Source organism: Electrophorus electricus, chromosome 1 (assembly GCF_041902795.1).
Source record: "Electrophorus electricus isolate QZ-2024a chromosome 1, ASM4190279v1, whole genome shotgun sequence".
Lineage (NCBI taxonomy): Eukaryota > Metazoa > Chordata > Actinopteri > Gymnotiformes > Gymnotidae > Electrophorus > Electrophorus electricus.
In genome coordinates, this window is record NC_137497.1 from 6,512,096 (window position 1) to 6,539,951 (window position 27,856).

The 27,856-nt window shown below is 40.5% G+C and overlaps 2 protein-coding genes and 1 pseudogene across 3 annotated transcripts; 2 read left to right on the forward strand and 1 right to left on the reverse strand.

Annotated features, from left to right (window-relative positions):
* The first annotated feature begins 600 nt into the window (after window positions 1-600).
* Window positions 601-10,681, forward strand: LOC113568574 (BOLA class I histocompatibility antigen, alpha chain BL3-6-like). The gene is made up of 6 exons (XM_035525954.2): window positions 601-844; window positions 2,314-2,568; window positions 2,674-2,970; window positions 3,088-3,195; window positions 6,197-6,204; window positions 10,487-10,681. The coding sequence occupies exons 1-6, from the start codon at window positions 601-603 to the stop codon at window positions 10,679-10,681; spliced, it is 1,107 nt and encodes a 368-aa protein (XP_035381847.2).
* Window positions 10,682-13,245: 2,564 nt separating this feature from the next.
* LOC118241445 (uncharacterized) lies at window positions 13,246-25,544 on the reverse strand. 2 transcript variants are annotated; one of them, XM_081710283.1, is made up of 10 exons: window positions 25,295-25,543; window positions 21,694-21,978; window positions 20,925-21,143; window positions 20,054-20,086; window positions 19,894-19,955; window positions 16,816-16,927; window positions 16,645-16,736; window positions 16,244-16,329; window positions 15,915-16,145; window positions 13,246-15,061 (listed from the first exon to the last, which is right to left on the reverse strand). In XM_081710283.1, the coding sequence occupies exons 2-6, from the start codon at window positions 21,749-21,751 to the stop codon at window positions 16,853-16,855; spliced, it is 447 nt and encodes a 148-aa protein (XP_081566409.1). In that variant the 5' UTR covers window positions 21,752-21,978; window positions 25,295-25,543; the 3' UTR covers window positions 13,246-15,061; window positions 15,915-16,145; window positions 16,244-16,329; window positions 16,645-16,736; window positions 16,816-16,852. The 2 variants fall into 2 exon arrangements, with proteins under 2 accessions (XP_081566409.1, XP_081566408.1); XM_081710282.1 differs by lacking the exons at window positions 13,246-15,061; window positions 15,915-16,145; window positions 16,244-16,329; ... (2 more) ...; window positions 19,894-19,955; window positions 20,054-20,086 and adding exons at window positions 21,437-21,531; window positions 22,651-22,835 and having other exon boundaries at window positions 21,011-21,143; window positions 25,295-25,544.
* Window positions 23,666-27,701, forward strand: LOC118241306 (chemerin-like receptor 1; annotated as a pseudogene).
* Window positions 27,702-27,856: the final 155 nt, after the last annotated feature.

Below are 27,856 nucleotides of genomic sequence, written 5' to 3' on the forward strand. Positions count from 1 at the left end.
TTCTTTTTCCCCTATTTTTTGAAAAAAAAAGAACACAATTGTATTTGTCTTTCAAGATCAAATCAGTCCTGTTTTGATCCGTTGTTGCGAGGCCTCTAAAAGGTATGAGGACCATAGGCTAGTGCCTACTCTGTATATTTGTTAATCAGACACTGTTTGGTATACAGTATTTTCAAGCATACACACTGAAGTATGACATCAAGACAATATTTAGGCAGTAGGCTATAATTATATGTTAAATAAAATTATATAACTTAATTATGTGAATAAGTGAACATAGAAATATGGAGCATTTAATTAGCCAACCTCTGTCCAACTCGGTGTTTAATTATAATGTAATTAATGTAGTTATATATTCAACTGTATATCCTATATATTGTTTATCTACATAGGTCCTTTATTTAAAATTTGTAGCATAACCACCTTGCGATCAATCAGCAAGCACTCTGCGAACTACTGGTTGGGCAACTGTGCTAAAGAGTGCCGCTTGTACAGTGTGATAATTATAACAGATGGAAGAAATTGGCCTTTTCATTTTCTTCTGCAAAGATTTTGGATCTGAAACATTTATGTCTGAGATTCATGTTTTAATAAAAACAAATGGTTGTGTTTTTCCTCTTTACAGACAATTATACTCTACATCATGTCTGCAATGCAGTTACTCCCAGAACAGATTTCTCAGAGTGCACTGCTGCTGTTCTGGTGGATGGTAAGTGGATAAAGAACATTACAGCTAATGATCCACTACTGGACTACAAAAAAACTACACAGATTCAGCAGAGAATTCAGGAGATCTTCAAAGACAATGAGGCTACTGGAATGGGACCCTTTATTCAGACTCAAGGTAAGGATGAAAACACTCAGAAATAGCATCACAGTGACACTTAACAACATTCATTATTACAGTCTAGTAGTGAGTATCAATGGAAACCAGCCGTCAGACAGCAACAGTATGATGTATTCTGTACCTCTGTCAGTCTAAAGTGTACAGCTTCCTCACGTGTTGTTACTTTGTTACACAGTTAATTAGCAACAGCAGAGAAAATGTATACACATAACTGTAATCTGTGCTACCATAATCACTCCTATGTAAAACCACATGAAGGAACTATCCAAACATTTGTATTTATTGTTTTCCCACATTAGACAGACACCTTTTGATGGAGCTAATTACAAAAGTAGACATTTACAGTTACACTGTTTTTTATTAGTATATTAGCATTAGAATGTTAGTAGTTTTTTTTAAATATATGTATTAGTAATAGTTTTCTTAGTGTGCTCTCTGTGAACTGATTGCATGAATGCTAGGTGTCACTATGACCTAGTGCTACAGGAGCTTAGTCATTTGTGTATGAATTTGAGCATTGTGACTGACATCATAACTGTTCCTGAATCAAATAATGGGAGACATTTTAATTAATGTATTATATTGTTTATATTGTACAGTTTATATAATTGTACTTGCTATTCTGTTGTCAAGTGGCCTAGGGTCTTAAAGGAATATAAACAATAGTGTATCTGAAAACTATAAACGTTACTATTATAAACAAAACAGATATTATGTAAGGTTTAAGTCGAGGACATACAGAGAAACACAGTCATCCTCTAACAGCTCTGTGATGTCCTTACTCCACTTTAAAACAAATACAAAAACAAAAACCCATATACCTCTTTATGTTTTGTTCACACTGTATTAGATTGTGGAATGCTGCTACCTTGTGGCTCATTATTAAATGACAATAAATTTATTATAAAATGTAACTTTTGTGTATGGCTTAGTTTTATAGTCAAGAAAGAAAATTGTAATTGCCACTATAACAGTAATATAAACTAGTAATTTAATGGTGATAATAAAAAATAATCCATGATTAAGTCCAGTTATAAGAGTAGCTGGAGTGAAAAGGCAAAACAATGCAAAAAACAAAAACAATGTAAAATATCAACTGAGGCTAGATCTGTACAAACAGTCCTGAATAGTAAAGAAAAACATCTTACATATTTAACTTGTTTGTGTGCGTTTTCTGAATGTCCATTTACAACTGTTTAAATAGGTGTTGCTAGTCCAACTACTCACAAAACAATCCGTTAATAACACTGGTAATGTAAACATCAAATTAATAATTACACAGAGTTTTAAAATATAGATGGGCACCGCATACTGCATACAATTTTTTTAGGGGATAAAACAATTTTAATTTAGTGTCTATATATTTAATGCACTTCCAAATACATAATAGATTCTTTAAGAAAATATCAAAACGGTGAGCCCTTTCACTAAAAAACCCAAATGGTGTCATGTGTATCTCTCTGCAGGGGTTCACACAGTGCAGGTGATGTACGGCTGTGAGCTGCAAGATAATGGAACCAAGAGAGGATACATGCAGTACAGCTATGATGGAGAAGACTACATCAGTCTGAATCTGAACACACACACCTGGACTGCAGCTAATGATAAAGCTGAAAATACCAAACAAAAGTGGGATTCTGATGTTGTTTATAGTGTGGGCCAAACGAACTACCTGGAGAACACCTGTATTGAGTGGTTACAGAAGTATGCTGAGAGGAAAGGTAGAGTATGTGATCTGCTCTGTTAATGTAACTGTTATCTGCATACATATTGAGACCTCTGTGTGTTCTTAATTTCCTTCTCATTCTCTCTCTGTTTCTCTTCAGTTTCTCCTGAGGTGACTCTGTTGCAGAAGGACTCCTCTTCTCCAGTGGTGTGTCATGCTAAAGGTTTCTTCCCCAGAGAAGTGAAGATCTCCTGGAAGAAGAACGGAAAGGACCTGAATGAGAACATGGAGCTCACAGAGACATTACCTAACCACGATGGAACCTTCCAGAAGAGAAGCATTCTGACAGTCTCACCTGAGGAGCTGGACAAGAATGAGTACACCTGTGTAGTTCATCACAGTGGACTGGAGAAGGACTTAGTGTTAAGAATGGCTGATCGCAGGGTCCTGAACACAGGTAGGAGAAATCTGACTCTAAAAGGGAAAAAATGCTGTAAATCTTTGCATTCTAAATTATTAAATTGTACACACCACTGATGGAAGTCTACAGTGATGTGACACACTGGTGTTTCAGGTGGAGGGTCGGTTGGTGTTGGTGCAGTTGTTGTAGTGGCTGTTCTCCTTCTGGTTCTCATTGGTGTTGTATTCATCTGGTGGAAGAAAAAGACTGAGAAGAAATCTGGTATGGGAGGAAGGAGTCAAATATATGTTAAAGAAAACTATTTCTTTATTGAGTATAATGGTTTTTATATGTACATAACTTGCTTTCTATATCAAAACTAATATTTGATACTAATCTGGTATCAAGTATTTTGTGATTCTGGTCAGGTTTTTAACCTCTAGACATGTTAGACTGATCTTCACCACACTGACATGTTTACCCTCAGTGTCAGATTATCCTCAGATTCTTTTTTTACTTTTTTTTACACCTGCTACATCTGTCATGTAATAATTCATATATTCTACACAGTTTGTACAATAATTCCATATCTATCTTGTATTTTTAGGATTTACTCCTGTTTCAGGAAACCCCACTGCATGTAAGTGATACGGTGAAACTAATGGATTATGTAGTTATATTATTCATTTCCCTTCATTAATGTTCCCTTCATTAATGTCATTCAGTTCCTGTGATGGTGAGCGTCAAGGAGGCAGATGCATTTGCAGAGAAGAGCGAGATTTATTCAGGGCAAATCCAGAATCAGAGTCGTAGTCGTAGTCCAGGGTCATAGTACCAATACGGAGAGTCGGAAAATACATGATAAACAAAACAAACACACGGAGGCAAACAGGGGAAGCAGGCTATAATAAAGACTAGGGAAAACTTGGGGCTAAGAAACATGGAGTACAAACCAACACAACTGTACAAACACATTCAGATGAACAGCCAAGACACAGGGCACATGAGAGGGTTTAAATACATGAACTTAACAGGGTAGAAATGAGGGACAGGTGTTGAAAATCAAACGAGGGGAGGAGAAAATGAAACTATGGAATGGAACTAAAAAACACAAGACAGGGAAAACACGGAACACAGAATCTGGGAGGGACTGTTAGTGACAGTTCCCTTCATTAATGTCTGCGTATTTAACTTTAAATCTGTTAACCTACAGGTTTTGCAGCCTCCTCCGACTGCAGAATTCAAATAGTAAGTCTTTTTATGTGAACCAGATTTGGTTCAACTGCATGCAGAAAACCACAAGACTGGAAATTACATTCCATGTACTTACCTTGACTCAACTTAAACTGCAATATTAGATACTCTTGAAATTGGCTGAGTTCTTTTTTTTCTTCCTATGTTTATGCCACCAAAATAAGTACATCGGTTTTAAATCATTAGACAATGTAAATAAATTAGCTACATTAATAATGTAAGAATAAATCAAAGAATAGTAGTGGGATAAATAGTGATATTTTGGAATGAACTAAGAAGAGGAATAGACATTAAAAATAAGGATGATGAGAGTTGGGCACATTTATAAATCAAAAGAATGAGGTCAATAGAGTAATTGAAAGAAATAGAAAAGCTTACTTCACAGAAAAGATAAATGAATATATGAGGGATTTTAACAAATTATGGAAATCCTTTAAACAGCTTTGAAGTGAGTAGCTTGGCTTAGAGTAGCTTGGAGAAATAAATTAAGTTTATATTAGTCAGTGGAGAATCTGCCTGGTCATACTGGCCTGTGGGGAGAGTTATGTGTCTGTAACTATTATATTCAAACAGGATTACTGAAGATAACTGGTCTCATAGTTGTGCATGGGAAACTTAAGAGCTAAGCTTAACAGTCTGGTTGTAGAAGGTCTTGTTCTACTGATACATGTTTAAGTGATTTTGTTAGGACTGAGCTCTGATACAGTGATCTGTATTAAGGTGGCATGTTTGCCATGTTTCACCTGCAACTTATTGTTGGGTTTGTTTATTTGTTGATTTATAGGGATGAAGAACCTGTGTCTGAAACATCCTGCATCTCCTGCTTCTATGGAAACTTTGTAATTTATTACAGTTTTGAATCTCTACTTTTTTACTATAGTACATTCTAGTACATTGCTAAATATATGAGAGAGATTCAAAATCCATCAGCAGCAGTGTATATATATTTAGATTTATATAGTATATATATTTTAGATTAATAATTTATTTATGGACTATCTATTTTTTAATAATTTTAATACAAAATGTTATTACTTGTATTGTCTAATGAGTTTGGTCATTTCTATGAATATTAAAATACTTGCTTATTCAACATGTGCTCTGTGGTTTCCTTGGAACTCACTTTAAGGCAGGTCATTAGTATTTAGGTTCAGAAACAGCTCCAGGGTGTCTATTCACCACTTGGGGGCAGACTAAACCTAGCTATCAGGGATATTTCTTCATTCTCCACTTACATCACTGGGATCTATATAATTATACAAATACAGTGTCACATAATACAATATTATGTGTATTGGAGATGGAAATCCAGCCAAAAGGGAGAATGCAGCCCTTTAGGAACCCAGGATCAGCTGTTTAAAGGGAAGTCTTCACCCCATTCTCCACCCGGGACCAGCTGTTTAAAAGGATATCTCCTCCCTCTTTGTTTCAAATTTCTTAACAGTATAAACACACCAGTATTATGATTTTTCACAAATTGTGTATACTCTGTGCTACAAGTTAACACTTTTAACCTTTACAAAAATATACAGGTGAAATATACTCTACTAAACCTTTTTTTTTTTTTTTTTAATAACGCTGACTTCAGCTACCTGTAAAAGTAAAGCTGACAACAGTTAGTCTAGTCATGATGGTCTGTGAATGTAGCATGTAAACAATTTTCAGCCACCAAAACATTTTCAAAGTATACAGTCCAAGCCTGGTATGTTACTATGGTGTACTTCCTCTGTGACAGGTAGCCAGTCAACTTTGAGATCTACCACAAGCACATTGACACAGGACAGCTGAACATGCTGAAAACACTGAATGTGACTTCACAGGTGCTCATGCTAAGCTTGGCCCTAAGCTAAACCCCAAAAAGACCTAAAAACATGAAAAGACATGAAAAGTGTTGTTTGTTTGTACTGGTAGAGAACAGATTCACTTGCAATGCTTCAGAATCCCTGTCAATATATAAGCAATTTTTAAAAAAATATCCAGCCATGCTGTATTTTTTTCTCTGGTTCAGCACACCATGTGTTGTAAACAGTTCTGAGGGTAAGTGGGCGTGTCTGTCTGTGTACAGGTAGCTCACCTGCACCTAAACAGCAAACAGTGGGTCTCAACCACATCATAGCCTGAGGTAGAACCACCTTCCCTTTCTGCTGTTACACTAGCAGCTGTTCTCTCTGCTGTTATTGCACTGCACTAGGAATAGTTTCCAACCTCCGCATGGATCCTCTGTTTATTTCACATATCCTACATCAACAACTACTGAGTGCTGGTCTCACTAGGTACCCCCTGCTTTTTTCCAACCCATTTTTAGTTGACTGATCACATACGCTCATTTGAGGAGCTCTGTTAAAACAAGCCTTCATGACCTGAGAGTGTCTTCAGGTGAAACAGGGCCTGTCTTTGGCATAAACCTTTTTAAACTCTCTTCTCTGTTTTGTTTTTTTTGGGTTTCATAAGGAACTCTTTGGAATGTGAAAGTATTCTAAAGAGTTCCTCATAAAACTTGTTTATTTGCATATGTGCATTTACTCATTATGTGTATTTATTTATTTGTAATTAATTACCAATTTAATTAATTACAATTTTAGTTGAAACAATGACCATCTACTACCAGTCCATATTACATAATAGCTTTCTCCCTGTGAAAGTGAGAGTTACCATGTTTTCTCTGTGACTAACAGCTATAAAAACATATAAGAAAAGTTAGTCAGTTGGGGGAAGCTCTTACCACTTTATGCTTAATACTGTAACAATTCTGCTGGCCCGAGTGTCGATGGGCATGGAGCAGGACGCACAGACTCACTCGATAAAGTGAAACATTTATTAACGAAAGACAAGAACAACACCGTTGGCACTCATACACAATATTAATGAAAGACTTCCATATGTAATAAAACACAGATCACAATAACATTTAACAATGACTACATGTGTTTTACATATAACAGCAGCCTAACAATGTCCAACACCATGCACACACTAGCTGAGTTTAAATAGACATGACATTAAACCCTGTGAAGGTGCATTCAATCACAAAAGGCGTGACCACAAACAAGGTGAACCCCCCTGCACGTGGCAAGCCGTAACGCGTGACTCGTAGGGGGGAGCGTCCCGTGACAAATACCACCAGCATACCAGCATAATGTTGGTGGTACTAACTGTACAACTGCAAAGCATATTTGTCTGCCTTGACTGATGGTTCCTGGTTCTGAATAAGGAACAGTCAGATGGATACGGGAAGGGAATTAACATGAGTAGGGGGCGGGGCCAGGGGCAACAAATGAACATGGGCAGGTAGAAACACAAACAAAGAGCATGGTGGGAAGAGAGGAGATGGGGCCACTGTTCCTCCCCAACGAGCATCTCCTGTGTTAGGCTACAAAGTTTAGATAGATAAAGGGGGGCAAATGAAGAACTGAGGAAGGAAATGAAAAATGAGATGATGAGCTCACCTAATAGAGCAAAATGGAAACCAAGAATATTATTTACAATTTTACCAGGTAAAAAAATACTAAAACTTGAACTGGGGCAAAACATAGGAACACACTCTTCTCATTTTTTTTGCTTTAAGACTCATTGGAAAACTGAAGGAAGAACAGAAAAAAAAACCCAACAACAACAAAAAAGCATTAGGATATGGTACAAAACCATTAGGATATGGTACAAAAGTCCTTTAACTAAAACTGAGTCCCCCAGACCTTAATATCTACTGTAGGAGCTGTTTAAATAGATATGAATGTGTATGTTTACTACCACGTTGACCTCTGAAATTCAAAGAAGACCAGGAGGGATGATATTTGTTTGTTTGATGAGTTTGAATGCTCCTTTTTTTTAATGTTTAATGTCTAAACATTTTAAAACCATTTCTATCAAACAGAGAATGAAATAATTTAGATTCAGGACTATCATATATAAATGGTATATAAATGGACATGAACTGAGAATACTGAAATATGTCTTTATGTTAGAGTAGGCATTGTTTTGATTTTTGATCCTTATTCATCTTATTATTATCATCTTATTATCTTATTCATTTGTGATATTTAATACAAGGTAAAATAAAACAGAACAATGCACTGCACTGTCCTGAAGCTCTATTCCTGGTGAAGGTTGTGGGGTGTGAACCTAGGATCAGGTTTGCTCAATAAAGATTTCAAGTTCAAGCTTGGTTTATTTGTCACATACATAGTCATACACAGTATAACTCGCAGTGAAATGGTTTTAGAGTGCTCTGTCCAAACTGAGGGAAAAAAAACAGAGGTGCATAGAGAAATATATATCTAAATATATATAAAATATATTAAACAATGTATGTACAATATATGTATATTATGTTTATATACACAATATACAATGCATATGTATATATGGACATGTATATATGTATATGTATGTACACAGTGTACAGTTCCATCTTCCAATTGAACATATTTACAGTTACATGTTATATGGTGGTGGTGGTCCCCATAGTTTATCAGTTTCTCTGATTCAGGGCCCAAATGGCCTGTGGGAAGAAACTCCTCTTCAGTCTCTCTGCCTTGGTCTTCAGGGAGCGAAAGCGCTTCCCTGACCTCAACAGAGAGAAGAGCCTGTTGTTGGGATGGGTGGGGTCCTTCACAATCCTCCTGGCCTTGGTCTGGCACCGCTTGTAATAGATGGTCTACGGGTCAGGAAGTTCCGTATGAGTGATGCGCTCTGCTGAACGCACCACCCTTTGGAGTGCTTGTCTGTCCTGCTTGGTGCTGTTCCCAAACCAGACTGTGATGTTCCCCATGAGCATGTTCTGGATAGTGCAGGTGTAGAAGTTCCGCAGTACCTTGGAGGGCAGTCTGAAGTCTCTTAGGCGTCTGAGGTGGTAAAGACGCTGAAGAGCCTACTTTGCCAGGGAGTTGGTATGGCGGGACCAGGACAGGTGCTGCGAGATGTGAACACCAAGGTACCTGAAACTATCTACTCTCTCCACCGTGGTTCCACTGATCCCCACAGGTTGGTAGTGCCGCTCCTGCTTCTTGCTGCAATCCACGATCAGCTCCTTTGTCTTACTGACATTTAGGAGGAGATTATTTTCCTGGTACCAGTTTTCCAGGTGTTTAATCTCCTCCAGGTAGCCCCTCTCATCGTTGTCCGAGATCAGGCCCATGACGACGGTGTCATCAGCAAACTTGACAATGATGGTGGAGCTGGAAGTGGCTGTACAGTCGTAGGTGTACAGTGAGTAGAGCAGGGGGCTTAGGACACAACCCTGAGGAGCTCCAGTGCTGAGGGTGAGGGTGGATGAGACACAGTTGCCCACCCGTACTGATTGTGGTCTGTCTGTTAGGAAGTTGGAGATCCAGTCGCACAGGTATGTATGCAGTCCTAGATCTTCTAACTTAGTACTGAGTAGGGAGGGGATGATAGTGTTAAATTCTGAACTGTAGTCGACAAACAGCATTTTAATATAATTACCCCTCCCTTTGTCCAGGTGGGTCAGTGTGGTGTGGAGCAGATTTTAGAAACATGTCTCAAGTTTTTAAACTCCTGTTTCACAAATACTGTTTTGGAGCTTTGCTTCAAACTGAATGTCATGTCATCACTGGAAATGAATCACCGTTGCTTCACTGAAATGGCACTCATCTGAAATCTGTTTAATGGCAAGGATCTGTTTAACTCTTGTGTGGTGTTTGGGTCTGTGGGACCCATTTTCAATGTTTACCAAAAGAAAAATGTTGCGATTGATTATTATTTCAACCTCAGATTTTATGGCTTTAAGTCATTTCCTGTGAAGAACATATATCATAACACATTTTTAATGACTTCACATTGTACACCCTCCCTACACATTTATATTACACAAGTGGTTTGCAGGTCCACTGGACTCATGCATAATAAAAGTGACCTCCTACGTGGCCTACTGTTAGTGTCTGTTTGTGTTTGTGGTGTGTGTGTGTGTGTGTGGGTGTGTGTGTGTGTGTGTGTGTGTGTGTGTGTGTGTTTGCATATGTGTTCACGCACAAGGTCCTACTACTCACAGACAAGACTGCAACATTGTTATATTTCAAGCTGTCTGCTCCTAAATTCCCGCACATTACACCCTCTATTTTGCGGGAATTATTCTATATTTTCTCACACTCCTCAAAATTGTTGGCGGAGTACAACCAATAAATATCTGTGTATGTGTGTGTGTGTGTGTGTGTGTGTGGCTATGCATAGCAGTTGATCAAGATGGCAAAGAGGTTCTCTGTTCAGAAGGCCTTAGAAATTATTTTTGAAGAGAGAGAACATTGGGAAAATAATGAAGAGGAGGAATTTTCTGAATTTGAAGATAATATTTCTGTCAATTCAGAGTCTGACAGTGAGTCTGAAGAGGATGAAACTGAACATGAACAACCATCAAAACGAAGAAGTCAACAACCAGCCTCAGGAACCCCTCACCAGCCAGCTACAGGACCAGCCCATCAGGCAGGACCAGCCACAGGACCAGCCCATCAGCAGCCCCCTGCAGGACCAGCCCAACAGCAGTCAGGACATCAGCAGATAGCATATGGAGAAATATGGATGTCAAAAAATGGTGAAATTGAATGGTCTCCTTGGCCAAAGAAAGAGCCACCCCGCAGGTCTGCCAATGTGATAACGATGCAACCAGAGCCAAGACAGATGGCAGTTATTCAAGTCTAGGACATCGGGTCTTCTTTTGAAATGTTCATCCTGGATGACATCCAGAAAATTATTCTGGATTGCACCAATTTAGAGGCATGTTTTTCAAGAGGGTTAGAAGGCCATGGACCAAACCCATTTATGTGCATACCTTGGGCTTCTTAACCTTGCTGGAGTTTTCCGATCCAAAGGGAATCCACAGAATCCCTGTGGGATGCAGAAACTGGCAGAGACCTGTTCTGTGCCACAAGGTCACTAGAAAACTTTCAAATAATTTCCAGGATTATCTGCTTCGATAACTGAAATGACAGACCAGCTCGGCAGCAGAGAGACAAGCTAGCTGCCATCAGAACAGTATGAGACAAGTGGGTGCACCGCCTCCCCCTGTTTTACAACCCTGACCCCAATGTCACTGCTGATGAACAGCTGGTGTCATTTAGGGGCCGCTGCCCCTTCAGGCAATACATAGCATCTAAACCCGCAAAATACCTACTCAAGATCTGGGCTGCCTGTGATGATGTGTCATCATATGCATGGAAGAATACACATGCATCAGGTGCAGGAAATACATATGCAACACACACAGAGAAAAACTCTGCCCCACATGTGTTCAATGTGTATGTGTTCAATGGGGCTGATGTTTTTTATACTGACACAAATGTGTTCAATTAACATAAATCTAAATAAACATGTTTTTCCACCGATATGCTGATATTGAATTTTCCTTTTTTCTTTTTTACATTTTTGTTTTTACATTTTATCACATAAACAATTCGCACTATCATTTATAAATATGATTTAAAAGGGGTAAATGGTAAATATTAATCATATATCCTGTCTTTATTGCTAGTATTTGTCATAAAGAAACCATCTGGTATTTTTATTACATAAATTGTTATGGCTGTATTGATTCAGAAACCAAATAATGCGGTGGGCCCCTCCAGAACCGCAAACATTGGCTGATTAACAAAAATACGAACACCACACAAGGGTTAATGGCTAGAGACCAGAGATGCTTTCATGCACCAGCAGGGGGAGCTGTTCTTCACCTTATCAAAGGTGGTTTCTGCTCCACTGACTTAACATCTCCCGCTACCAAACAGGCTTGGCATGACAGTGCCAAACAGCAGGGGAATTTACAGCCTTTATATTTCATTGTGGGACATGGGTGGGTGCCTAGGTTTGATTAAATTAGGTGGACTGCAAGTCATTATTTCATACCTGTTGTGAAAAAAACACCTTAAACGTATAATCTCAGGGCAAATTTCTTCCTTATTGCGTTTTTTAATGTTTTTTTTTTCCTCACACACTGTATACACGTGTGTGTGTGTGTGTGTGTGTGTGTGCATCAAATGTATCCCACGTGTTACTTTAACCTACGAGTGAAACTAGGTTAATATGCCTTTAATAGTATGACGCAACCGTAAGAGCCGACGAGTTAATGACGGAGCGTCACAGGACGCTCGCCTCTCACGAGTGACGTCGTTTGGCCAGCCGCATGCAGTGGGAGGGTCTTGTATGTTTATTTGTAACCACGCCTACACACACCTGCACCTGAATTAACTTCCTTTACTGCAATTTTCTAACTAAAATTTTTCACTGGTATATTTAAACTTGTCCTGACGTTAGGTGATACTCCTAAGGGAAGGTGTTAATCCTAATGGGAGGTGTTACTCATGCAATGTTACAGAATATAAATGTTTCAGTCAAAAGTTAAAATAATACATTTATCATTCTGGTTTGATTAAAGTTTCTTTCATGACTTTGTGGTTGAAGTTTGGTTTTCGATGGATCACCGTACTGTGACCATGAAAGCCCTACTTTTCTTCTTGTTTTAGTATTCATCCGGCATTAGCATGTATGTAGCTGGCTAATGGTTAGGCTAGTCGGGCAATTGTCAATATATTTGGAAAACGTATCAAAACAGTATTTACGCTAAAATTATATGTTAAATGAAATATGTGACTTATTGGACTGATGTTCTGTCTTGACAGCATCTGATCTGTTACAAACATTCAGCTGCTACTAATACGTAATTTTACTGTAAATATGGAGGCTTGAATCCGAGTTAGCCTCCTTCTGTCCAACTCGCTGTGGGTTAATTATTATGTAATTACTGTAGTTATATATTAAACTGGATGTCCTGGTCTAGACTTTTTTCCCCTTTCAATTTTTCTATGCCATTTGTGATCTGAAAGGCTGCAAACAGTATATTGATAAATCCCCCCCTAGCAAATTATGTCCTACTAACGTTTCGAATTTTACCAACTAACAATTTTAAGAAAGCAAGTTTATTACAACAAGCAATGTCAGTTGTTTAATGTTATTAATAATTAGAACATTATTAGGACTAGACCCATTTACTCCAGCACTAGCAGAAGTCATTAGCAGGCAGAGTGAGGTAGGTGTATCGATCCCAATAGAAACAGGCAAGAGGCAGAATGCAAATGCAGGAGGTGGTTTATTAAGTGAGTGAAACACAAACATGGAGAGTAAAATAAACCAAAGCAAGGAGGAAAAACACTGAAGCAAAAATAATACACAAACTGAACAAATGGAAAAGCAATGGCGACAACAGTCCCACGAGCAGAATTTAAACACAACAGAACAAACGTAACTTACCAAAATAACCAACAAACTAGAAGACAAAAGCCAGGGCTAAAATAACCAAAACAATCAAGGATAATCAGACGCAGGTGAACATAACAGAGATAACTAAAACACGGACTGGAACTGAAGAGCAGATGAGGGGCGGAGAAAACGAAACCAAGGAAAGGAACAAGGAAGTGAAGGAAAAACAAAGACACGACAGAAAAACTAAAGAAACAGTGATGCCAGGAAGGTGACCATTCATGACAGAACCCCCCACCAACGCGCGCAACACCAGGGCCCGCAAAACCCGGAACACCAAAACCAAAACAGAACCAGGAAGAAACATTTCAAAACAGACCAGGGGCAAAGGGACAGGAACAAAAACAGACAAGGGTACCAGAACGGACACAGGAACAGGAACAAGAACAAAAACAAGCATAATACCAGAGGGTGGAACAGGGGTGGGAGTTCAGGCAAGACAGGGAGTTGGAACAAAAGGGCTACACGATGCAGGGACCGGAATAAAAGGAGGAGCTAGGGATGACGAGGCAGGACAGGAAACAGCTGAGGGGACACAGGGAGTAAACAGAGAAGTAGAAGCCGGGCCAGGGGTAGGATTACAAACAGGCATAGGAGACAGGGCAGGACTGCGGACATGGAATGCGACAGGACCAGGGATATGTGTCGGTCTCAGGGTTAAACCGTGGACAGGCAGTGCAGTAGGGACAGACCAAAGGACAGGAGCCTGATGGGGAAAAGGAGTCACTGGAGACCCGGTCGGAATTCGAGATGAGCACAGAGACAAGCAGAGAGAGGAGAGGAGAAAAACTGGTGTCACGCACGGGGGAAGAGGTAAAAACAGAGGACATGATGTGAACTATGACAGAGATGGACACAGGAACAAAATACACGGCAGGCATGGTACAGGTACTGGGACGGGAACGGGTACAGGTACGGCAACAACAATACCACAAGGCAGAGTAACAGGACGGACAATCTTCACACAAATGGGAATAGACACATGAACAGGGACAAGGACAAAACCAGGAACAGGAGTAGGCAACACAGGAACTGAAGACACAGAAGCAGACAAGGGGGCAGTAATGGGGTCTGGCGCTGCAGTCTGAAGGAGCAGAGGAGATATATAAGGTGTAGAAATAGGAGTCGTAGGGGTCCGTGAGGCCGACAGAGAGGGCTTAAGAGTCACTGGCTTGCTGCGAGGTGTTGCCGAAGGAGTCCTAAGCGTCTTAGGAGGCACATGGTATTAGCATTTAGGGGCACAGTGGAGTCTCGAGGAGAAACCACAGGGAATGGCCTGGTACGAGGGACGGGGACTTGTGGAGTGGCTTCTTCCACTCCAGAAACAGGAACTGGCAGGTCCGGTGACGTGGCATTCAGCGGCGGCGGGTCTGGGGGGTCCAGAGGCGGGGCTGCACCACTACAGGAATGGAGTGACACACGAAACAGAAGTGGCACATCCATTATGCCGGAAACAGGAACAGAACTGGCGGCATCCAGTATGCTGGGAACTGGGAACAGGCTCAGGACGGCTGGCGTCTCTCGTGCCGGGGAGTGGAACTGGGTCAGGACGGGCGGCGTCTCTCGCGCTAGAGGCGGGAAATGGCCAGGCGGCATCTCTCACAATGGAGCCAGGAACTGGCTGGGTGGTTTCCTTCACACCAGAGACAAGAGCTAACAGGGTTAGGCACACACCTGCACAGGGTTTACTGTTGTATGTTTGTCTGTCTATTTAAACTCCTGTCAGTGTGTGCACCATTGTTGGTCATTGTTGCTACCTATGTGTTAATATTGATCTTTGTGAGACCCGCTGTAATGTTTGTTTTAAAAGTTACCATTAATATACGTTCTTCGTTTAATGTTAATGCATTGTCATGTTCATGGTCGACATTATATGTGAGTGCCACATTTGTCATCTGTGTTTTAAGTTAATAATAGTTCTACAACATCAAGAGAGTCTGTGCGTCCTGCCCCGTGCCCTGCGGCACTCGGGCAGACAGCGATACACTAACGTGATGTGATAGTGCTTAAGGGAAGGTGTTAGTGCTAAAGTGAGGCACTATTGGCAGGTAACTAACGGAGCATTTAACTAACTAAGTAGCTAACAGGAGATATTAAAATTGCACCAGTGCATGTATGATTAAGTGATAGTCTGGTCTAGCCAAATTATTTGGCTTCATTTACATTTTTCAAATGAACATTTTTTTCTTAAGCAAAGATTATAAAGGTGGTTACTGTTAATAACTGATTATCTGTTAAACCTCATAGCCACAAACTAAGGACACTGGACCTTTCTTGCATGGACAATGCAGATTACAAATCAACTATATTTCAGTAGTTACAAGAATATAAATAGCTTTGGTATTTTAATAATTAAAATTTTGGTTCTGTGTTGCACAGCCAAACTGAAGCTTCATCTATGACAAATCAAGTGTCCTGCACTGCAAATGTTTACAGTATTTTCCTGTACTGCACTGTAGGTGTTTATAGTATTTCCCTGTGCTTACCTTCACTGCAAAGTCATCTGCAGAGAGCTGCGAGCCACCAGGTTGTCCCTGGATTTTGTCCAACCAGGTTTTCAGAAGTTCAACCATGTCCAAGTGACCATGTGACTTGAGTCTGAAATGTTTTCCCTTCAATAAACCTGTAGAGTTTGCTCTCAAAAATTCTCTTTATAATTTTCTGTGCTTGTACAATGCCTTTGTTTATTGAGTTCAGGATTTCCCGAAGAACACAATCTGCATAACATAAGAAGGAACAACAATAAATACAAAGCAAGATACTACAATGAAATCAAGCAACCAAACACAGACATTTGCTAAAATAAGTGGACAACCTGTGAGATTCAGGTAAGCTTTGGGGTCCTTTACTGCAGCAGAAAACTCAAAGATCTCATCAGATGCTGTGAGTACATCTAAAATCCTGAAAACACCATCAATGAAAATGTATGATTAAAACAAGTTTCCTGATTGGTTAATACAGCCAGAATGTGTTGACATTTTTAGATGCTGATTACAAGGCCCAGAACAGTCAAAAAGGTTTTTCTTTTTCTTTCTCAGTGTATCTCTGTTTAGGCTAAAGGTTGTTGAAAAAACACATCAACTTTTATTAAGCAATTTCAATTAAATGTCTTTGACCTATCCAAGTGAGAAAGAGAGAGAGAGAAAGCAAGAGAGCAAGAGAGACAGTCCAACATGGAAAGTATGCTATGGTTTTATAGAATCAGAGTGAACTTACATGAGTTCAACTGCCTTTACAACCCTGTGCTGGTAGGCATTGTGGTGAAGGAGGTTCCGAACATGAAAGAGCTCGTACATGTTTAATGCTTCCTGATGGAGACAGAAGAAAAACTCAGAATGGTGATTGGACGTCATTCTAGAACAAACACTTCCCTGTTTATGGGATCACCTTGTCTCTCATGCAGATCTGCTCGGCTCCATCACCATCAGTGCAAACTCGTGCAAACACCATGTAACATTCGTGGGAGAAGTTGGATGTCATACTCAGATGGTGACGGTCTCTGGATAAATGAAATGATAAATAAAGGATAAATGTTGTAAGGTGGGCTCGAACCAAGATCGGTTAGGTGATGACACAGGCAGCCTAATGGGTGAGCAACCATGCTCTAATGATGGTGGGCCCATATGCAGAACAGTTAGATCTTTGAACAAGTAAAACAAAAGGAAAAACTAACCACCACGCCGAGCGTAGAAAAAGCCTGAAGTTTTGTTTATTTCGTGCTTTTGGTTTCTTTATTGTCTATGGATAATAAACCGCACTTCACCACAACCCCGCCTCTCGCTTCATCTGAGCCGCCTGCATCACATTTATTAGACCCAGAGACACTTAAGTCCTCACTCTTCAGTTATTCAGTGAACCTAAGTGGTATCACAATTACATCTTCCTTAACACTTAAAGATCTTTGAGTTATTATGGATCCCAGTCTCTAGGTCGAAGCTCATATAAATAATATTTCTAGGACCGCCTTTCTCCACATTAGGAACATTTCAAAGATTAGGAACATGCTTTCCTCATATGATGCATAAAAGCTAGTCCATGCATTTATTATTAAGATTGGACTACTGTAATGCCTTACAATCAGGCTGTACTACTACGTGCCTAAACAAGCTCCAGCTAGTCCAAAATGCAACAGCCAGAATATTTACTAGAACTAGAAAATTTGATCACATCACTCATATCTTAGGTACTTTACACTGGCTCCCAATAAAATTTCATATTGATTATAAAGTACTTTTAATTACCTGAAAAGCACTGAATGGTCTTACCTGCAGTAGCTTAGAGAACTCTTAGTGCTTTACGACCTGCTTAGTTCAAAAGGGTCAGGCTCTTTATTAGTAGCAAGAATAAGAAAATCTACCACAGGGGGCAAAGCCTTTTTCTATGAAGCTCCCACACTATGGAATAACCTTCCTGCAAATGTTTGAGATTCAGACACAATCTCAATATTTAAGGCTAGGCTGAAAACCTCAACAGTCAGGCATTTTATTAGCTACTTCCCATCTTAGGTAAAGGTGTAGATCAGGGGGTCCATGGGCATTGAGAGTTATGGTAAACTGGGATGTTATAATGCTGTCACTTCACCGCTCTTTTGTCACTCTCTTTTGGTTTATAGAATGAGAGTGGTGGAGTGCTGATGTTCCAGGGTGCCCTCATGTCTGTGCTTCCTTCTCACTCTATCTGTGCTGCCATAGCTAGATCTGCTGGAGCCTATCTAGTCTCTCTTTCTGCAGAGGTACACCTAGCCCTGAGGTACAGCTTTACAGTGATGAGAGGGAATGCAGTGTGTCTGAGCAGCAGGTTTACAGTGATGAGAGGGAATGCAGTGTGTCTGAGCAGCAGGTTTACAGTGATGAGAAGGAATGCAGTGTGTCTGAGCAGCAGGTTTACAGTGATGAGGGGGAATGCAGTGTGTCTGAGCAGCAGGTTTACAGTGATGAGAGGGAATGCAGTGTGTCTGAGCAGCAGGTTTACAGTGATGAGGGGGAATGCAGTGTGTCTGAGCAGCAGGGTTACAGAGATGATGCAGGAACTTGTTATTTTTCCTGCTGGACATGTTGTGCCAATAACAAACTGTTCAGAAAACTCTAAATAATCAATAATGTGAGATTTCTTGATTAAATCTCTTCCTTAAACGTAAATGAAAGTTCTAATGTATTAAAGAATACTCTCTGAGAAAACTGTAGCTTGCAATGACCACTCTATTTTCTTTCCACCAGCAACCCTACCACATACTGACTCAACATCTTGCGGTGAATGTTTCATTATTTTAATTATGTTCTTGGGTGTTTGATAACTTCATAGCCCAATAAAAGCAGCAGTTGCTCAGCCCTGTTGTGTTCTGCCTGTCTGATTGGCCATGATGAGAACGTCATTGACAAGAATGAAAACCACAGTGGTAAGTCCTACATTGAGCTTGGAAAAGAGACCAAAAGAGATGTTTCTTACAGAACCTCCTGATCAATTAAAAGTGTATTCTAACAGTGTCATATTCCTATCTTCCACTAAAATCTGATTACCTGAAAACTCTCTTTTTTCTTAAAATATTATACCAAATGTATATTTTGATTTATAGATGTATAGATATAAAACATGGTCCTGTTTCTGTGATCATAAACTTGGCTTCTCTCATTAATATATAAAGGAGTCTATGGATATTAGGAAATGGTATGTTAGAGGGATAGATTTAAATAATGTAAACAGGGACATCACACATTTTAAACTTTTAAATAAACACACGTTACATTTAATGTGAAAGCTGTCAGTGTGACAATATTCATGGCATTTGTTCCCTCAATCAGAACCATAAAAATTTATTTTTTATGTAATGTATGTGATCCATGTTAAAGTATTGTAATCCTGGTAGTAATCACCACATTTTAAACATGTACTGGTAATGTGAATAACTGCCTATTTTACTTGACCAGCTGCACAAACGCTATAGTCAGAGCACCCCCTCAACAGTGCAAGTCCTTATGGGTCATTCCTGCACCCTCATGAACCAAACACCTGTGTCACTGTGCTCGTGGCAGATCTGAAGGGTGATTGGTAGTAGCAAACCAGGCTTGGACTGAATACTTTTAAAATGTTTTGGTGGCTGAAAACTGAATACAGTTCAGTGTTACCCAGTGTGTACATGTTATGTTCACAGACCATCATGACTAGACTAGCTATTGCCAGCTTTAATTTTACAGGTAGCTGAAGTCAGTGTGTGTGTGTGTGTGTGTGTGTGTGTGTGTATATATATATATATATATATATATATATATATATATATATATGTGTGTGTGTGTGTGTGTATATATATATATATATAAAATTAATGTTTAGTAAAATATGTTTCGGCTGTATATTTTTATAAAGGTACAAAGTGTTAAATTGTAGCCCAGTGACTACATATTTTGTTTAAAATCATAATACTGGTGTATTTCTACTGCTAAGATATTTGAAACAAATAAAAAAACTTACTATTTCAATTCTGCAATCACGGGAGCTGGTGATCGATGATTCATCGCCAGAGGCTGTAAAACCTGTAGGTTAACAGAGTTAAAGTTAAATACTCAGACATTAATGAAGGGGACTGAATAATATAACTAAATAATTCATTAGTGTTCACTGTATCACTTACGTGCAGTGGGGTTTCCTGAAACAGGATTAAAGCCTAAAAAGACAAGATGGATATGGAATTATTGTACAAACTGTGTAGACTACAACTACTGCATGACAGATGTAGTAGGAATACTTGAGTATTAACTGTCTTAAATATGTATGCAGATAACACCCACAACACACTCAAGAGAGGATACAACACAATACCAGACTGCCATAGTCAACATATCCTTCAGCAAACTAACATGTAATGCTGAGTGCTGGACAGTATGGAAGTCTTTGATCAGTGCAGACTGTTTCCAGTCATTCTTTATCCCATTCATTTCAAAACATAAGTGGTCAACTTTAGATCAATAACTGACAGAACATCCTTCTTAATGTTGGCTTCGAGTAACGGATGACGTGAGAAGTAATTGATGGAGAACTGACTGACGGGCCTTCCCGCCAATCACAATTATTTTTAAGCACTACTTCATCCATCATACAAAAACAAAAAACACTCAACACTTCTAATGCTAATATACTAATAAAAAACAGTGTAATTGTAAATGTCCACTTGTGTAATTAGCTCCATCAAAAGGTGTCTGTCTAATGTGGGAAAACAATAAATACAAATGTTTGGGTAGTTCCTTCATGTGGTTTTACATAGGTGTGATTATGGTAGCACAGATTACAGTCATGTGTATACAGTTTCTCTGCTGTTGCTAACTGACTGTGTAACAAAGTAACAACACATGAGGAAGCTGTACACTGTAGACTGACAGAGGTACAGAATACATCATACTGTTGCTGTCTGATGGCTGATTTCCATGGATACTCACTACTAGACTGTAATAATGAATGTTGTTAAGTGTCACTGTGCTGCTGTTTCTGCGTGTTTTCATCCTCACCTTCAGTCTGAATAAAGCGTCCCATTCCAGTAGCCTCAATGTCTTTGAAGATCTCCTGAATTCTCTGGTGAATCTGAGTCCTTTTCCAGTAGTCCAGTAGTGGCTCATTAGCTGTAATGCTCTTTATACACTTACCATCCACCCGAATAACACCACTGCAATCTCGGAAATCTGTTCTTGAACTAACTGCAATGCAGATGTAATATAGAGTGTAATTTTCTGTAAAGAGGAAAAAACACATCCATTGTTTTTAATCAAAACATAAAAACATCATCTCAGACACAAATGTTGCAGGTACAAACCTTATCAACACAAGTACCTGTAAAAAGAATCAGACTTCCAGCTGAACTGGTCAATAAAGATCATTTGCAGAAGAAAACGAAAAAGACAGTTTCTTACATCCAATATAATCAAACTGTACAAGCAACACTTGAATTTGTAACTCTACAGAACAGTTTCCCAACGAGTATTACATGGAGTGTGTGATGGGCCTGGCAGAATCGGAAGCTTACGGATATAAAACAGGAGCTTTAATAGGGTTCAACACAGTGGTGGCTGAACAAACCAGAGTCGAAACCAAAAGGGCAAGGTAAGGGGAAATCCGAATCTTGGAGAAAGAACAGTCTGTGTCAACACCAGAAGAGCAATCCAAAACCAGGCAGATAAATCCAAGGGGCAGGCAAAAATCAGCAATGACAAATACAAAATCAAGGTATGATACACAGGGAGATATGTGTATATCATATCATACATATGATAAACAACTTACGTAGCGACAATGACCAACAAAGGAGGCATGCTCCAAGTGAAGGGTGTGGAGGGAGCATTCCTCAAAGACAACCCTTCCCTGGGGGCGTGGTTCCTGATGCTTTCCCTTCCAGGATAGTTCACTCCAGGCTGCCGTGAACACACACAGACAAGGCATGGCATTGCCCGGAGCCCACCCAGCACAAGGTGGGCCAGGAACTTCCCACCTGGGAGACCTCCCGGAATGAGGAAGAAAGGCCTGCCTCTCTGGGGTCCTTCCGGTATGCTTCCCAAAAAGGTAACGTGCCTAAAAACACACACATAAACATTACACATAAACACATACACATAAACATTAGCACCAATGAACACATATACATGGTGTTGTGCTGCAGCGCCTGCTAAGTCCGCAGTCGCCGTTAACGTGTCCTTGGGCCCATCGGACACATGGGGGTGCACGACCACCCTGGTTCCATACGTGTGACCTCCCTTAATGGTCCTCTTTAATCCTGACACTCTAGGAGCGTTCCAGAGGAACTCCCCCTCCGGGACTTTGGGCGGCCCTCTCCAGTCCTTCTCCTGGTGGGTCCGTAGAGGTAGAAGGACTCGGGCTCTAGCGTCTTTGGTCGTAGATCTCGCTGACTCTATCGCCCTAGGCCCCCACTAAAATTTTCCAGGGGGTGTTCCTCTCCCACTCCAGAGTTTCCGCGATCTTAGGTCGTGGTACAGTAACGGTGGCACTCACATATAACATTCACGGATAACATAACTTTATAATAGACACGGATAACTCACACAACCATAACCTCTACACAGACATTCAACATCACAGGGCTACAATGACCAACGGAGAGGTGCGCACTGACAACAGTTTAAATAAACATACATACACTTAACGTCCTAAACCCTGTACAGGTGTGCACCCTCACGGAGGGTGTGGCTACAAACAAACGAACCCCCTGCACACCGCAGGCCGTACCACATGACTCATGGGGGAGGAGCAGTCCGTGACAGAACCCCCTCCCAAGGGGCGCGGCTCCCGAAGCGTCCTATGCCTGGACAGCGAATCCCACGCCACCATGCACACACAAACAGATACTGCATGGCAGTGCCCGGTGCCCACTTAACCCAAGACGGGCCAGGAACCATCAGCCAGGGAGATCCCTGTGAATGAGGGAGAAAGGTAGAGTGCCTGCCTCTCTCGAGGTAATCTGGTATGCTCCACAATGTGACGTGCCTAGGAACGCACATTAGGTGCACACACATACAAACAAGAGTGCCATTCCACATAGATATAAGGCGCTGTGATGTGTCCTCAGACTCCACGAACACGCGGGGGTGCATGTCCGCCCTGGTTCCGGGGCATGCTCCTTCCCCGAACGGTCCTCCTCTCCTCTACCACTTTAGGAGAGCCGCAGAGGCGGTTTGCCTCCGAGACATTGGGCGGACCCCTCCAGTATCGCTGGCGAATACACTGAAGGGAAGGGACTCAGGCTTTAGCCCTGCCCTCCGGAGATCCCGACGACTCCACCCAACCTCCCTCTTTGCAGTCTGTGGTGTTTGGCGTTCTGTGGTGTTTGGTCATTCTTTAATGCTGCTGGCCCGACTGCTGCAGGGCGCGGGGCAGGACGCACAGACTTCCTCGTTCATGTGAGACATTTATTAACATGAAACAAACACTACACAACAGGCACTCAGAAACATTGGCAGTGAACATGATTACATGTTTTAACATTTAACAAAGTACACACTAACAAAGGTTATCACACAATCACAGACATTACTGCTATCGCAAATATTTACAACGATGGGTGTTGACGTTAAACGACAATGACCAGCAAAGGAAGCACACACGGACAGGGGTTTAAATAGACACGGCAACACTTGACAAAGCCTGTACACATGTGTGCAATCCCAGGGGGGCGTGGTTACAAAACAAATACACATGTGGATCCCTGAACTCCCCGCACACGCCGGGCTGTAACATGTGACTTATGGGGGAGGAGCAGTCCGTGACAGGTAGCTACAACCCCTTGACAAAAGGTATGTGGTTATGCTCAAGCCAAGAAAATTAAATGAAAAAAAACATTTACTGTACGTGCATGAAGAAAATAGCAGAATGTCTAAAAAATAGACTGTAGCCTGCACACTACTAGAAAAGGATCAGGAGAATCCAACAGAGCTTTTGATAAAATTTATTCCATTAGTATGATCAGATGTCAGCCACTGAAACAATAATAAACGTTTCAGGGCACCATGTGAAGCCATCTTTTACAGGCTAAAACTGATGTGCAGGTTGAGTAATTAGTGCCTTAAAGATGGCTGTGGTAGCTCAGTGGAAGGTTGCTGGTTCAGGCCGCACCACTGCCAAGTTACCGCTGTACCCCTGAGCAAGGCCCTTAACCCTCAATCACTCAAGTTGTACTCAGTTATAATTGTAAGCCGCTTTGGATAAAAGCGTCAGCTAAATGCCATAAATGTAAACCTTAAAGACACAGTAACAGCAAAAGAAAATAAATACCATAAAGCCGAAAAGGAAAATGTATATAACAAGAAGCAATAAAAAGATGTATTAAAATATATTAAGAAATGGCAGTGTACCCTCTTACAATAATAATAATTAAAAAAAAAACAGTTTAAGATTAAGGACTTCATTCATCCCTATGGGAAACATGGAAGCCAAATCACAAATATAAAAAATATCCCTGTGTAATCGTGGTTTATCTCGGTCTCCCCCTCTTTTTTATACCCCAACCCTCTCGATACATACGAAACTAACCGATGAAAAACTAACCCAGCGTTACGCAGTAGAATTATTGAACACATCAGTGCGGTTCGCAGATTAGACCACACTTCGCCTGTGGCACGCCATTTAGAGAAGCCAAACACTCTTCTAGATTTACGTTTCTTGGGTAAATGTAGACGATAGCACGTAAAGATGAAACGTTTTCTCTTGTTTCACTGGCTGACATCTAGTCATACTAATTGAATAAATTTGATCAAAATCTCAGTAGGATTTCATGACTTTTTTGGTAGTATGCGGGTTACATTCTTCTTTGTAGTTAAATCCCCCAACAGAATATGAATGAAATCTCAGAAAGAGATGCACTACAGACTCCTGCTTGATTTGATAAAGACACCAAAATGGGAAAATACAGAAAAGAAAGACGACTGAGTAAGTCAGATCTAGGATACGTTAGGTAGTCCTCAAAATTCACTGAAAATAATTTAAGTTACAGTTGATCAATATACTAATCGTTTGCCGCCTTTTAGCTCACAAAGGTTAAACAACTAGCCCACCATAAACAGTTGAATATATAACTACAGTAATTACGTTATAACTACACAAAGTGAGTTGAACAGGTGGAGGACATCTCCAATTAAATCCTTCATATTTACAGCAAAATTGGGGATTAGTAGAAGTAGCAGGTTCATGTTCAATAATTCACCTAAATTGTATAATTTCATGCAATTTATAATTTTAGCGCCGATTACGCGTCATTAGAACGTCATTAGAACCATTAGCCAGCTACTTATCTTACATATACGTTTACCGCATTTAGCAGACAAAAAGGACTTTGTCATTTACTCATAGAAACATCCTAACCAGTACAGTAGCTTACCTGCTAATGCCGGATAAATAACCGCGAGGAAAAGCAGGGCTTTCATAATCGCGTTACTGTGGTCCATCGAAAAGCAAACTTCAACCAAAGTCGCGAAATAATTACTTTACTCTTTATTTTACTCTTCGATTAAAACATTCGGATACTATTAACTCGTCTTGCGACATCCTGATACTCAACTGATATTCAAGTAACGTTACATAGAGCACAACCAATGAGAAAGGACGTAAAATTGCGTAGGAAAGGAGGGGTAGAGTTGTCCGTGCTTTAGCGATTCAATATGAGGGGCCGTTTAGGGGGAAACACTTGCACATACGCACACAACTTGCACTTTACTGCCAAACACTTGCGCATGAATATGAAACATTTTCACATAAATAATCTACTACTTTACAAATCTGTAAAGGAAGATTTTCATCTGAAAATTCTGAGATTGTTACTCCCTATGTTGTACCTATGTTATATGTTGTGATAAAACATCTTATTCATATAAAACTTATGTCATTGGCATAAGTTGGCAAATTTGTGGATAAAATGGCAAATTTGTGGACCTTTTTCACTGAGATTTGGCCTGAAAAAAAACCCAAAAAAACAGACAAGCAAAAAAAAAATTGCCTTCAAATTGAAATATTACGTATTACATGCTATGATTGTATTATGTTGCAGTTTTGTGTTTACTAAAATTAAATATAGGTCAGGCACTTCAATCTGTAAGGGAGGGAGGGAGGCCTTGAGTCAGGCACACCACTAATCAGGCTTAACGCACAACAGCTGGGCTAGACCTATCTAAGCCCAGTGACCCAGTCTGTCAGTGTTGGGTCTTTGCCAAAGTTCTGAGCCAAGCTCCTAGCTGGTAATTTTGGGTATTGAGGTCTGTGAGCCCTCGTACTACACCTCACTTCTGTGCTGCAAAGGTGTTTGTGTTTTTACATGTCCCCTCCCCTCTCCAGTTTTCCCCCTCAAATCTGTCTCTCTCCAAAGGCTTCCCTTAGCCATTACAGTTCCTCCCTGTTTTCTGGTTTTGTTTGGGAAGTTTTAGTTTGGTTTTCCCCAGGGCATCGGGGCTGCCATTCTTCCTGTGGCGTCCTTGGTTCTCCCTTTTCGGTGTGGTGTTTAGTTTTTTGCCTCTAGTTTTGTCATCCTCCATTCCTTTGAAGGGCGATATATTCACCGGTTGTTTTATAGCTGCTGCAATCTAGTGGGTATTTGGCCCCCTTGTAACAAAGTGGCCGGGATTCACTCCCACCTTTGGTTAATTACTTTTCTTGTTTACCTCTTCCACGATCTAACTGTTCTGCACATGGGCTCACCATTAGAGCATGGTTGCTCACCCAGTAGGCTGTTGGGGTAATTACCTAGCTGACCTGGATTCGAGCCCACTTTACACAATCTCTTCTCTTCACTGAGATTTCAAATGAATTAGCTTTTTTTACAGTGGACTCAATGGATTTCACTTTGGATTACTCCAACTACAGCAATTACACAGTGGATAACCTGACATATAAGTAGATGTCTTTTAGAGTACTCCCAACATGTTCTGGAGAAGTTCTGTGTATTGCGTTGGTGGTCATTAATGCAGTCATCTTCCTGCTGGGAATCGTAGGGAATGGCGTGGTGATCTGCATAACTGGCTTGAAGATTAAGAAGTCAGTCAACACAACATGGTACCTCAGCTTGGCCGTGTCTGACTTCCTGCTCTGCTTCTTCCTTCTCTTCAACGTCTTCTACATGGCCACGTCTGACTGGACCTTTGAAATCTTCATATGCAAGTTCATGTCCTTCATCATGTTGCTCAACATGTTCAGCAGCATCTTCCTCCTCGTCATTATTAGCGCGGTCCACTGTGGGGCAGTGATGGTCCCCATGTGGGCACAGAACCAGCGCACCATAAGCAGGGCCTAGTCTGGCATGGGTCATCTCTGCTGCCCTGAGCGTTCCATCCATCATTTTTCGCAATGTTCAGCAACATCTGGGCATAAGCCGGTGCCTGAACAACTACAGCATTAGTCAGTACAGTCATGAAACCATCGCTATAAGCTGGTTCCTTGTTGGATTCCTCATCCCGTTCCTGATCATCATCACCTGCTATTCCATCATCATCTTCAAACTGATTGTGACATTTTTCCTGTGCTGGCTTCCATACCACTCGTTAGTGCTGACTGAGCTGAACCAAAGCATCCATGCTGAGTTCATCCCCATTGCACTCAGAGCTGGCACCTTAATCACATCAACAAATATCTTCCTCAACCCGATACTCTACATGTTCATGGGCAACGATTTCAGGAGAAAGTTCAAGAACTTGCTGGTTTCAAAGATGAATAAAGCAATGGGACAGGAGGGACGCATGCTGAGTCGCTACCTGTCACGCTCTAACTCTATGGATGCTGGAACTTCCACTCACATCTGACCTTCAGCTGGAGCTGTGGTAAATAAATGAATGCAGTTCCATAACTAACTACTCTTTTAAGTAGGTAATAAAAAATGTATGTGGTAAATACACTCGGGTTTTCTAATTACTTGAACTGAAGGTAGGGAGTTAGACCTGTCTCTGATTATGGTCTA